Source organism: Macaca thibetana, chromosome 15 (assembly GCF_024542745.1).
Source record: "Macaca thibetana thibetana isolate TM-01 chromosome 15, ASM2454274v1, whole genome shotgun sequence".
NCBI classification, from domain to species: domain Eukaryota; kingdom Metazoa; phylum Chordata; class Mammalia; order Primates; family Cercopithecidae; genus Macaca; species Macaca thibetana.
The window spans coordinates 19,258,461-19,271,180 of NC_065592.1; the positions used below are offsets into that span (position 1 = coordinate 19,258,461).

General features: G+C 43.1%; 1 protein-coding gene across 7 annotated transcripts in view; it reads left to right on the forward strand.

Annotated features, from left to right (window-relative positions):
- Positions 1-12,720, forward strand: part of CDK5RAP2 (CDK5 regulatory subunit associated protein 2) — a 191,486-nt gene that overhangs the window by 100,552 nt on the left and 78,214 nt on the right. For 5 of the 7 annotated variants that reach the window (XM_050761203.1, XM_050761208.1, XM_050761205.1 and 2 more), the window contains 3 exons: positions 3,966-4,096; positions 5,604-5,713; positions 7,828-7,965. In XM_050761203.1, the coding sequence (XP_050617160.1) occupies positions 3,966-4,096; positions 5,604-5,713; positions 7,828-7,965 (379 nt within the window). The remainder of the gene's footprint in view (positions 1-3,965; positions 4,097-5,603; positions 5,714-7,827; positions 7,966-12,720) is intronic. The other 2 variants (XM_050761204.1, XM_050761206.1) reach the window with 1 other exon arrangement.

Sequence of the window (12,720 nt, forward strand, 5' to 3'; positions counted from 1 at the left end):
GCCTCCTCACCTCAGGGCAGGGGTCCCACCTTACTGTCTCGGCTCCCCAGGGCTTGGTACAGAGTAGGCACTTGGGAAATGTTCTGTGCAGGAATGCCCCTCCCCGCTGTGTTCTAAATTGTGAGCTAATTTCCAGATTTTTTCATGGGAAATGAGTTTAGGGAAAATGAAAACATGCCGCTGAAATTCTGGGAGTAGGCGTCACTCTCTGAAAGTGAGTTTTTTCGAGAAACCTCAGCTGCTGGTCATTTTCACTTGGCGAGTGGTGTCGGGGGAGGTGGCGTGGGGGGTTGAGTCATGTGTGGAAACTCACAGAGGAATGGACACATTTCATTTCAATCCCACAGCTTCTCTGAATAGGAGCCAGGTTGATTCTGGGTACTGAGAGGCCTTGTGGGTGGATATGGTTGTGCCTGAGTCTTCTCAGCTTCATGAGGGGCTCCCAAGTTTCACAGGCTCTTTCTTAATGAATGAAAACTTGGATGGGACTGAGGCGGGTCAGGGCTAACTCAGACTAACAAGGACTAACCAAGACTAACAAGGATTCTTAAAAGGTTTCCTGTTCATCTTCAGACTTGTAATACATTTAGTAGGAGACAGACCTGGGTCCACATCTCAGCTGTGCCACTCAGTAGCCCTGAGCTCCTGGGTAAGTAATTTCTCACCCTGAGCCTCAGTGCGTTTGTGAAATTGAGATTGGCTGGTCTGCCTACTTACCTACCTACTTAGATATCTACCTACTTTACAGGGTTCTGTTGAAACTAGAGAGAACACTGTTTAAAGACCTAATACTTCCTGGCATGTAGTAAGCACTCAGTAAATGGTAAGATTTCTTAAGAATAATGACAACATGAAAAGCTTATATATGTCTTAATATTCCATTATGCAGAAACTTAGTTTGCAGGAGGTTTTTGATTCCTCAGACCTTGGCATATCCAGAGGGCAGAATGTGGGCTAAGGGAAGGTAGAGCTCCTTTTTGTAACTCCAGCACTGTTCATTCTGGAAATTGGCAGGAAAGGTGGATGACCCTGGAGACAGATGATGTACTATGATTAAAATTGGAAAGGAAGGTCAAGAAGGGAGGAAACTCATTGTAAGATTGTGGTTGATCCTTTCACTTTTACATTTTTATTCTTCACAGCAGCACTTAGAAGTTGGCGGATTATCCCCAAATTACGGAAGTGGAAATGTGCATTCTAAGACGCTGTGTATCACCCAGTGTTCCACAGTGAAGGATTATCAGTGCTCAGGTCGCCTTGACTCCCAAGCCAGGTTCTTGCTGATATACTCCCCATCTTGAGGACTAGCACCGTTTCCCTTTAACTCAGGATGTCTCAGCCTCAGCAATATGAGGCTTTGGGGCTGGATAATTTTTTTGTCATGAGGGCATGTCCTGTGCTTTGTAAGATGTTTAGCAATCCCCTGCCTCTACCATGGGAAGGTCGGCACACCTGGTCCTCCCATGCCAGTTGTAACAACGCAGAATGTTTCCAGACATGGGCAAGTGTCCCCTGGGGGGTGGGGGCAAAATCATCTCCAGGTGATTATCGTTGCTGTAACTCATGAAAATCAGCAATCTTGGCTCATAAATATTATCTTCTGGATGGGAGTTGTTGGAGTATGTGGAAGGAAGGAAATGATGCTCGTTGAGCGTCTCATATGTGTTAGCCTCTGTCCTAATGTCTTTCCCATGTAATATCTCATTTATTCCTCAAAACAATCGCAAAGCAAAGGTATTATTATCCCCATTTTGTGTGAGGAAATCAGGACTCAGTTAGTTGAACTGGCTTGCTCAGTAGTGGTAACGTGCTATTTTGAGCTTGGATCTCTCTGACTCCTTGTTTCTGCTCCTGTCTGCCCCGCCCCAATTCAGGAAGAGGAAGGTTTTTGTTTTTTTCTGAGTGAAGCACCTTTTGTTCTCCCAACTCCTCACACCTTGAAAAGATTCTCAAGTTGGGAAAACATAAGTGACAGACACAGGAGCAGCAGCTGTGTACTTTTCACCCTGTCAGAAAATGGAAGAGGGAGTGAAGCAGTTAGCTTTCCTCAGCCCTAATCACAGAAGCGTCTCTAAAACAGCCTCCTTTTTTCCCCCTGGTTAAATGCCTCTGCAGCACGACCACATCCAAGCGAGTGCTGTGCTGTGACACCTCTGTGAGGTTTTTCATCAGCCTTACAAATTGATCATTATGATTGTCTTAAAATGGAACTAGGTACAAGTTGCTAGTAGGGCCCTTTCCCTTGCATGAAGACTGCTTCACGATGAACTGTCCTCAAAGCAGCAAGCATAGGAGATTAGACATCATGGTTTATTTTCCTTCCAGTGTGTGTTGGTTTATGTGTGCAGTTCGATGGATGGAGCTGGAAGTCTCTGAAGGAGAAGTGGGGCTTCTTTGAGGAGTCTGGCACACATATTTAGAGCAATTGCCTCTAACCATTCGGAGGCTATTGATCCCTTTTGAAAAATCTGATGAAAGCTTATAAGCCCTCTTCCTATTCATTCATTTTTTGCAGATAATTTCATGGCATTGATGGACCTTTTTAGGGAACCATAGGCGCTGGATGGAGAGTGATAGATCTCTTAGTATCTAAAAAAGAAGTCTGTCTGATTTGTTAATGTGTTTCAGTAGTCTTAAAAATGTTCATATACTTTGACCCAGTAATTGCATTGCTGGGAATCTTTCTTAAGAAAACAACCTGGATGTCAAACAAGGCTTTAACCACAGAGATGCACAGTGAAGCATTATTTATGCTATTCAGATGTCAGCTGGGGTCTCCATGTTCTTCTGAGAGCTGGATTTAAGTGGTTCCGATCTCTGCCAATTGCACATCAGTAGGAGTCCAAAGCCGTTCCTATGGATCCGCACTGTCCAGTTCAGTAGCCACTAGCCATGTGGCTGTTAACATTTAAACTTACTGTAAATTTAATAAAATGAAACATTTAGTTCCTTGGTACATTAGCCACATTTTAAATGCTCAGTAGGCACCTGTAGCTAGTGGCTACTGTAGTTGACAGTGAAGGTATAGAATATTTCCATCACTGGAGAAAGTTCTGTTGGACAGGGCTCCCCAAGATTAATGCAAATTCTGGGAGGTGTGCATTTTCTTGGCCTCCTCTGGGTTTTGGGCTTCTAGTCCATGCAAGCTCTCTGTACAGCTTAGCACTACGTCTCCTCTCCCAGAATAAAAATCCACTCATACTATGCATTTCTGAGTGGTTAATCTATCACAGTGGAGTTTTGTTGGCCCCTAATAGATTAGTCCTTTTCTCCCTCTTATTGTTGACTCACTCTTCCTTTATTTTTTTCTCTTCCCATCTGTCCCCTACCCTTACTTCCAATATGACTCTTTTGAGGAGTGCAGCAGGAGTCCTCTGTCTCCCTTTCTTCTGAAGCCTGGGTGTCCAAGTGACACCCAGGCCCTGGGGAGCCTCCCTTTCTATACCCAACGCTCTCAGGGCATTGTTCAGAACAGAGACACGTTCTGGACTGGAGAATTACATTATTTTCACCTAGTTATGCCTATAGTAAAAATTTGGAAATGACCCAAGTATCCACTAATAGGGGATGAGTTAAAGTAAGTGGTAGGACATTCACCTAGTTTAATATTATATGGTCATTAAAAATGATGTTTGCAAATAATTGCTAAAAATATAGGGAATTATGAAGTGAGGAATGCATATCAGCATTGTATGTCTAGTATTATTTCAGCCATGTAAATTACTCATAGGGGAAAAGATTGGAAGGAAATACAGTCTGCCGTGTGTTAGTTGGTAGTAGGAGCCTGGTAATTTTTGTTTTCTTTATACTGTTGTATTTAAAATCTTCTATAGTAAACCTGTATTTACTTTTATAACCAGAAAAAAACACAAATGACATAAAAATCACAGGAACGCTTTCTGGGCTTTGCATCTAAAAGTACAAATAGGTCTGTTTTAAAACTTCTGGTGTCTTGTTTTACCAAGTATCAACAACCTGCAGGCTGAGTTAAACAACATTTTTGCCCTGCGGAAGCAACTGGAGCGGGATGTGCTTTCATATCAGAATTTGCGGAAGACCTTGGAGGAGCAGATCAGCGAAATTCGGAGGCGGGAAGGTACACACTTTATGTGCTTCTCTTTGGTTTTTCCACTTGGAGGGCATGAACTGAACTTCACCAGAGTCCTAAATATTTGTTAAGGGATGAAGCATACACAGGGTTTCGTCTGGAGATCCTTTTTGTGGTGACCATGCTGATGTTAGCCTTCCTAGTAGAAGAGCCCAGGAAGTTGTACTAAATTCTGCCGAACGTCGGGTGCAGGATTGCTTCCTTGCTGCCTCTACTGTTTTCTGCATCGTTTGATACTTCTAGTTCCAAATATCCCTGGGCACTTGCAATCCCCTTTTCTGGGGGATTATAGCCCTCACTGCCCAAAACATCTGAGTACTGCCTACCACAGCACCTACTGCAGAGGGCCCAAGACCACACACACATATGGGTGAGACGCTGTTTTAGGTTGAAGCACTGTTTTTAGTGCTATATATGCAGTAAAGGAGGGCTACAACATGAGGGTCCTGTGGGACATATGTTTTCTGTGTTCCTCACAGTAATATTAAGATTTGACCCTCTCCCCTGGTAGAACTTGAGCCCTTCAAAGTTCGGGTTGGTATCTGATTTCCTTCTGTATCTCTAGCCTGGTGCCTGACACATATGGTAAAAATTGATAACAGTGGTAGGTTTGACATCTCTTGAGCATCTGCTATGTTCGAGGCACAGTGCTAGGCACCTGACTTTCCACCTGTGACCCTCACAGTCATCTCATTAGGTAGAGTAGGTATTATGTTCATATTACAGATGAAGAAACCAAGGCTCAGCTGGGGGTTGATGTGCCCAGATTTGAGCCAAGGCATCTTCCTTTAAGTTTAGCTCTTTCTAGTATTCTGTGCCATATTTTAGTTGTATCAACTCTTACACGTGTGTGTTAAATGAGATACTGTTTGTGGATATGCCTTGCTCAGTACACATATACACACATCTTACCCCGCCCCCTGCTTCTCCCCTTCCTATTACAATTGACCTTTGCTGCAGAGGAAGCAGATCCTTACATCGGTGACCAGAGATTCTTCTGTCTTAGCACTAGCAGGCACTTTCTGCACTTAGTATGCTGGTTTCCCGTGAGGATTCTGGGGCCCGTAAAAAAAATAGATCAGACACTTTTATCTCCCTTGAGTTCTGCCCTTGTGGGTCACATCTAATTTTTCTGCATTTTCCCCTAAACAGAATCAGTCCCTCATTGAAACTGAAATCACCATTTTCTTGTGCCATTCAGAATGGTCTCCAGGCACAATACTTGATATGCAAATTATAATTCACAGTTGGCCACAGTGAAAACCTACGGCCTAAGATGAAACCATACATTGAAATATCAGCCTGTTGAGAAAGGGAAAATTACTTTTACGCCAAAGGTGGTGCCTTAGGCCCCCTCTGTGTACTATGCTCCCTTCCGCCCCACCTCCCCCATTCACTTTGCTTTGGATGGATTGCACTGGGATCAGTCTTGGGAGGACCTGTTTCTGATATTCCTTTTCTCTTCCCCCTCCCCACCTTTTGTTTTTTTGGGCAGAAGAATCATTTTCATTTTATAGTGATCAAACATCTTATCTAAGTATTTGCCTTGAAGAAAACAATCGGTTTCAAGTGGAACATTTTTCTCAAGAAGAACTTAAGAAAAAGGTATTGACCTATTAACTTTTAGTGCATTTCTTTTTGTTAGATTGTTTGTTGTATCTTGGGTTCCTGATGAAGGTTAAGATTCTGAAGGCCCCTCTCCTTCCTTCCTGTCCCCTCTGCCTTGTTGTGTGTGCCCCTCCTGTGTCCATTACCTGGAGTACCTTCCCTTGTGTCTGATAAACTCCCCAGGCCTAAGAACCCAGCCAGGCTTGATCTCGTTGAAGAAAAGGTCTCTGGCCCCTCCGTTTAGAGTTAGCCACTTTTCCTTCAGGCTGTTCCCCTCTTGTTTTTGTACCTAATCCAAATCGATGTCCTTCTCTTACTGATCTGTAATTATGTGGTTATTTGTCTATATTTCCTTGCTAGGTTGTGAACATCTTAAACTTAGTGATTATGTCTTACTTATTTCTGATTTCCCGTTGCCTGGCACACATATAGGAGCTCATAATGGATACATTTTCAATGAATAACGTTCCAGGTTTGATCGATACATCTTTTTTTAAACTGGAAAGGTTCTTCAATGTGTTGATCAGTGGCCTGGTTAGAGTGGTTTAGTGTTTCAAGGCTCTAAAAAACATTGTTAGGAATAGGAGGTTTGAGACTGTTTGGTTTATTGTAAAATTATCATGTATGTGTGACTGAGATTCAGTTTCCGTCTTGGAATAATTTACATTCTGATAGAAGAGATAGGCATATAAACAAGTAATTGCAACGTGAGGTGCAAGGTTGCTGTATGGGCAGCTGTACAAGGTATAGAAATAGCAGAGGAGAGGTTAATTGCCTGTATGGGAGATGGCGGGGTGAGCTTACTTGATCAGGGGAAGCTTCTCAACAGAAGTGAGACTTGAAGTGGGTTTTGAAGGACAAATTCAGAGTTTGCCCAGGTCTCCACTTTCTCAGCAGAGAAAGAGAAAACAGCCTGTGTAAGGCACAGAACAAAGGAATAGCAAGGAGAATAAAATTTTGGGTATTTTGGGAGGAATAGGGCAAGGAGTATGGAGGCAGCTGTTAGTTTTTAAAGATGAAGAAAATAGAGATGATAATAGCTGCTGCTAGTGCCTACTGGGGCTGTGGTAAGGCCAGGAGGTAGTTCACTTGGTTGGCACTTAGTAAATTCAGAATGTCTTGTTCTTCCTACTAGAACCTCCTTGAGGATTAGATCCAATTTTTGTTCATATTTTGATGTATTGGATATCTACTATGTGTACTCAGGGTGAGAATTTCCATGTTATTTGAAGAGCTAATAATCGCTTCCATCAAGAAGCCTCGGAAAATTACTGGCCGTTGGGATTTGAAGCCTGCAGGAAACCAAGGTGGTGTCTGCTCGGTTCCTTAATGTGTCTGGCCTCGCAAGACCCAGGCCCAGCTCTGCCTGTGTAGAGGCAGCTGCTCTTTCCCATATGGTTAGGCACTTTGGCCATTGTTCTGTCTCATTTAGCTCTCTAGACACCCCAGCTGTGGGACTTTGGCAGTTGAATTTCTTTGTATTTCATGTCCTCATTGTAAAATGGAGATAGACACACTAGCCTGTTCACCTCCTCAGGATTTTTGCAAGGAGTGATTGACTAAAGCTTGTAGGAGTGTTTTACTAGCCGTAAATTGCTTCATAATTGACAACTGTTAATATTACTGGCATTGCCAGATAGGTGTGCAGAGGAGGAGGTCACTAGTGAAAAGTAAGACTCTGATACAGTTTCAGAAACTTTAGCCTTGGGAGACTTTTCCTCCAGAGGACCTCAAGTGCAGGAGAGAGATAGTATTAGCTGTCACTGACTGAACACTTAGACCGTGCCAGGGCCTTCAGTGCACTGTGACCACAATCCTGTTCAGTTCTCATAGTAACTCTACAGATGAGGAAACTGGGACTTCGATTGTGCAGTTTGCCCAGGATCTTTTTGCCTTGAAGTGATGGCTCTGGGATTAGAATACTGGTATGTCAGATGTTAAAGCCAGTGTTTTTGTCACTGTGCGCAGGGTATCCTGAGGGCTAGAATCAGCCTGATTCCCCATAACCGTGGTGCCAAAGAGTCGCTTAATAGGACTGTCTGGGGCTGTGGCCCCGGGAAGCTGAAGTCTCCTGTTGGGTGGACAGCCCTGTCCTTGTTCTTACCTCCTAGGTCAGTGACCTCATACAGCTAGTGAAGGAGCTGTATACAGACAACCAGCATCTGAAGAAAACCATTTTTGATCTCTCCTGCATGGGTTTCCAGGGAAATGGGTTTCCAGATAGACTTGTGTCTACAGAACAAACAGAGGTAAGAAACATTTTTGTTGTCATGTGCTGATTACAAAAATAAAACAACTGGCTTGGTATGGTGGCTCACGCCTGTAATCCCGGCACGTTGGGAGGCTGAGGTGGGAGGATCGCTTGGGCCCAGGAGGTTGAGGCTGCAGTGAGCTGTGATTACACCACTGCACTCCAGCCTGGGGGATAGAGCGAGACCCTGTCTCAAAAAAAAAAAAAAAAAAACTCATCAAAACCATATATTCATATATATGTATGTATGTATACAAACCATATATTTATATATATGTATGTATGTATAACAACCTGAAAGGTTTTTCAAGACTGCATCTGTTCCTGGGGAGATCTCTAACTGAAATTCCCTTTGTTGTGAACTGGTTATTGAGAGTCCCGCTAGGCTGTCAGGTCTGCTCACAGGCTTCCTCAGGTTCGAGTCATGTCTCCATGGACACATTCGATACACTGTGATGCTTTGACTCTGGTCCAGCCCTGGGACCTGTGCTGCAGATGGCACACATCTGGATGAGTGATGTGGTCTCAGAGGGATCTGGAGAGTTTCCAAACCACCCAGATAATTTGAATAGTGTGGATGCAGCCTTAATGAATACATTAACATTGAAAAACTGACATACACACAACCCACCCGGGAAAAGAGGAAAGAAGTCTTATTCACCTTGATGACTTCTGGGCCTCAGTGCTGATCTTGGTGATTTGTTGGCTCTGATTTTCTCTGTTTGGGACCCGGGCTGCACAATGGGAGGACCCTGAAGCTGTGATGTTGTTTCCCTCTTCATTCCCTATCTTGGCCCGACTCTCCCGTAGGAAGCACCTTGCTTCATGTGCGTGTTAGCGTTGTTTCGGAAGACCAGAACTGCTCTCCCATAAAGTGCAGTAGTAGGGCCTTTATGTACTTGGGTCCCTCGTGTATGAAACTGGAATCTTCCTGGTTGGGGTTGTCTTCTGCTCTACCTGGAGTGCCAGGTAGATGGAGAACTCACATTCATTGCAACATCATTTCTTGGGAAAGATTTGTCAGCCTTAAGCTGTCTCCTCCTGCCTTCAAAGTGGGAAATGCTCAAAGGTATTTATGCTGCACTCTGGCCATCTTCTTTCTTTGTGAGAGGGAACGTTATTGATCTTAGCCTCCAGGACTCTAGATAATTTTGAAAACTAAGAATATCTGTGATCCATTTAGGGAGAAACAAGTCTGATTTGCTTCCTCCGAGGCAGCGTTCTTCACCAACTTCATTTGAGACACAAATGGTGTGTTTTGTTTGTTCATTTGCCCTTTAAAACAAAAGTCTGTTAAATGTCCCATTATGTCCTTTGGAGAAAACGGCTTTTTCCTTTTCCCACCCTAAGATCTTAATATCAGCCGACTCAGATTTGTTGAGTCTTTTATCATATTGTACTTCGATTTGATGTTCCCCATGAATAGCCTTGTTCTTTATAGCATAGCTCCCCATCATCCCCCAGAATGGGATGGGAAAGGTGATGTGCCCACTGGAATCTTAGCTGAGGGAGTAGATGGAGTTACGGTGAGGGTGAGATGGGAAAGAGCAGAGCCTGCGGTTCTCTGGGAGTACGTGTGGTTCTCCTTTGATGAGAAACAAATCAGAAACAAACCAGAAATGCATATATTGTCCACAGCATTTCCCGAGCAGCATGACTTGCAAAGTGGGATCTGGGTATGATTCCTGTTCTCTAGTAGCCTATAAATCAGAAAAGGTGGGGGGAAAGCAAGAATATTTTTATTTTTAAAATTCAGTATTTTTTCTCCAATATTTAATTAACCCATAGCATTACCCCAACATTTGGAAAACAGAGAGAATAAATTACCCCTATTTCTGTCACTTTAAAACAAGCACACAGTTAATTAACATTTGGAAGTGTTCCTTCTGTTATTTGTGTGTATGAACATGTGTATGCACATACCTCTGCTGGAATGCAGCTTTGTCTTCTGTTCTTGCTAATTGCTATTATGTCATAGCATCTCATCCCATCTTATGAATGTGCTGAAACTTAACTGCCTCACTGCTGTTGGACATGTAGGTTATTTCTAGTGATTTGCCGTTTTTAATTCTCTAATAAATGTCTTTGGACACAAATCTTTTTCTGTGTTTAGGTTTTTTTTTTCCTTAGAGTTGATTCCCAGATATGTGTCATTAGTAGGTCAAAGGACAGATATAAATATGCAATAGGCATGTAATTTATTTTCATTTATTTATTTATTCTACCCCGCCCCCTAACAACTTTTAATTTGTAAAAGACTGTAAGTAGTTTGAAGGCTCTAATAGAGTTTGTCAGATTTCTTTTTAAGATGCTGGCTCTGGTGTAGAACCTCACCAGCTGGGTACCATGGTGCTCAGTTCCTGCCTGCTGGTAGTTCACACAGACACCACCAAACAAAACACCAAGAACAGGTATCCTGTTGTTGCTGTGTACATTTAAAAAAATATGAGGTTGCACCTATTTTCTCATATTTATTTGCTGGTTATTCATGCGTTATAGGATAATTAGGTTGAAAATTGATACAGGGGAGTGATTTCAGCAGAGTGTAGTCAGGATGGTGAGCGTAGAAAGCCAGGAACTGTATAACTTGTGGACCTGCCTTCTGAGTGCAGGCTATGTGTAAAGAAAGCATGTGGCATGGGTCCTGGCACACTGCAAAGGCTCGAAAGCGTTAGTTACTATTATTATTTACTTATATTGTCATTATTAAGAATGGTTAGAAAACTAACTTTTTTTTTGACGTAGAGAGGAAACCTGGACAAAGGGGCATAATGTAATTGAACTCAAATATTTGTAGGGCTGTCATGTTGACAAGAAATAGACCTTAGTGACTCTAAAGGACAGAAATGGTTCTCAGAAGTAGAAGGTGCTTGTTAAATATTCTGCTAATAGTAACAATAAAACCTGGTTTGTCAGAGCAGATTTAATTTCATTAAAAGGAGGAGCTTTCTAACAATTTGACTTCATATGTTATTATGAGTTTTACATGATTTATAAAGCCCTTGGCACAGTTCTGGCATGTGGTAGGCACTCAGTAAAACAGCTATTTTAATTTTTTTTTTTGGTGAGTTAGTGGCAGAGATGGGACTATAACCCTTTTCTGACTCCGTTTAGAGTTGTTTAGCAACACCATAGGGCAGTGCTTCTGAAGTTTAATGTGCACGTAAATTTCCTGAGAGTCTTGTTAAAATGCAGATTCTTGTCCAGTAAGCCTAGCATGGGGCCTGAGAGTCTGTATTTCTAACAAATTCGGGTGATGATGCTTCTGCTGCCCTAAGGAATACCCTTTGAGTAGCAAGACCAGAGGTAATCCTGAAAGCGACTTGTTTCTAGATCTCGTTTTGAAAAAAGTCATTATTCATTTGTTTATTTGTTCAGCAGAGTTATTGAGCATCAGGCATTGATATTAAAACTATGAACACATACATGTCCCCGCCCTGTCTAGGATGTAATCTAGAGAAGCAGAGGGGCAGTTGCGGCAGAGTGTGGTGAGGGCTCTGATGCAGTGAATGCAGAGTCTCAAGGGAGTTGTAGACAGGTGCTCAGCCCTCACTTTGAGGGTTAAGGGAAGTTCTTCCTGGAGGAGGAAGGGGAGCTGCCAAGAGGATGAAGAAAGAATAGCTCAAGAGGCAGGGGGAGAGGCAGTAAAGTGCAGAGTAACAGCATGGGGTTTCAAGGAGGGAGTATTTCATAGTGTGGAACACTCTGAGAAGACAAGAAAGAAAAAAGTACTGAGAACTTCCTGTGAGTCCCATGACCGGTTTCATTAGAGTGAAGGGGACAGAAGCCAGCTTGCAGGGCATAGAGAAGTGATGAGAAGTGAGGAAATGAGGATAGAGCCAGTTGACACTTGGAGGTTTGGAGATTGCTTCTTTAGTGGCGGTAGGGCTGGAAGCTGAGCCAGGTATAGTGACTCAGTTCTTTCTGACATCTTAGTTCTATGTCTTCAAAAATGGGTAAGTAGCATGTAGCATGAAGTACATTTCTCTATGTCCATAACATTTAATTTCTTGACCATTCCTGGAAACTGAGAGTTTACTTTTAATTTTGACCAGGTCAGCAGAGGTAAAGAAAAATGAAAGTGAATTTTTACTTCACTGTATCAAGTATTGGCATGGTTATGGTTCTGGAAATGCAGAATAACTTTGATGCTTTTCATATTTCAACTTGGAATGATGTGTTCACGATACTTTCTTTGCTCATCTAAACTTAGGGGAAACTCTTCTCAGATCCGCAGGAGTCAGGGAGGAGCTTCTCTCTGCCTCCTTCCTAACCCCATTTGGATTTCATCTCTCGTTAATAAACAAGGTCTTTGGGGACCTTTCCTGGGCAGTAAAAGCCACATTGCAGAAGGTGAGAATAGACCCCTTGCAGAAGCCTGGAGAGAGGCAGAGAACACTCAGTGACCAGAGCTGTTGGGGAATCAGAGAGAGACTTTTGTTGTTGTTTTGAGACGGAGTCTCACTCTGTTACCCAGGCTGGAGTACAGTGGTGCTATCTCAGCTCACTGCAAGCTAAGCTCCGCCTCCCAGGTTCACACCATTCTCCTACCTCAGCCTCCCGAGTAGCTGGGATTAGTCGTCTGCCACCACACCTGGCTAATTTTTTTTTTTTTATTTTTAGTAGAGATGGGGTTTCACAATGTTAGCCAGGATAGTCTCGATCTCCTGACCTCGTGATCTGCCCGCCTCGGCCTCCCAAAGTGCTGGGATTACAGGCGTGAGCCTCCACGCCCGGCCCTGTTTTGTTTTGT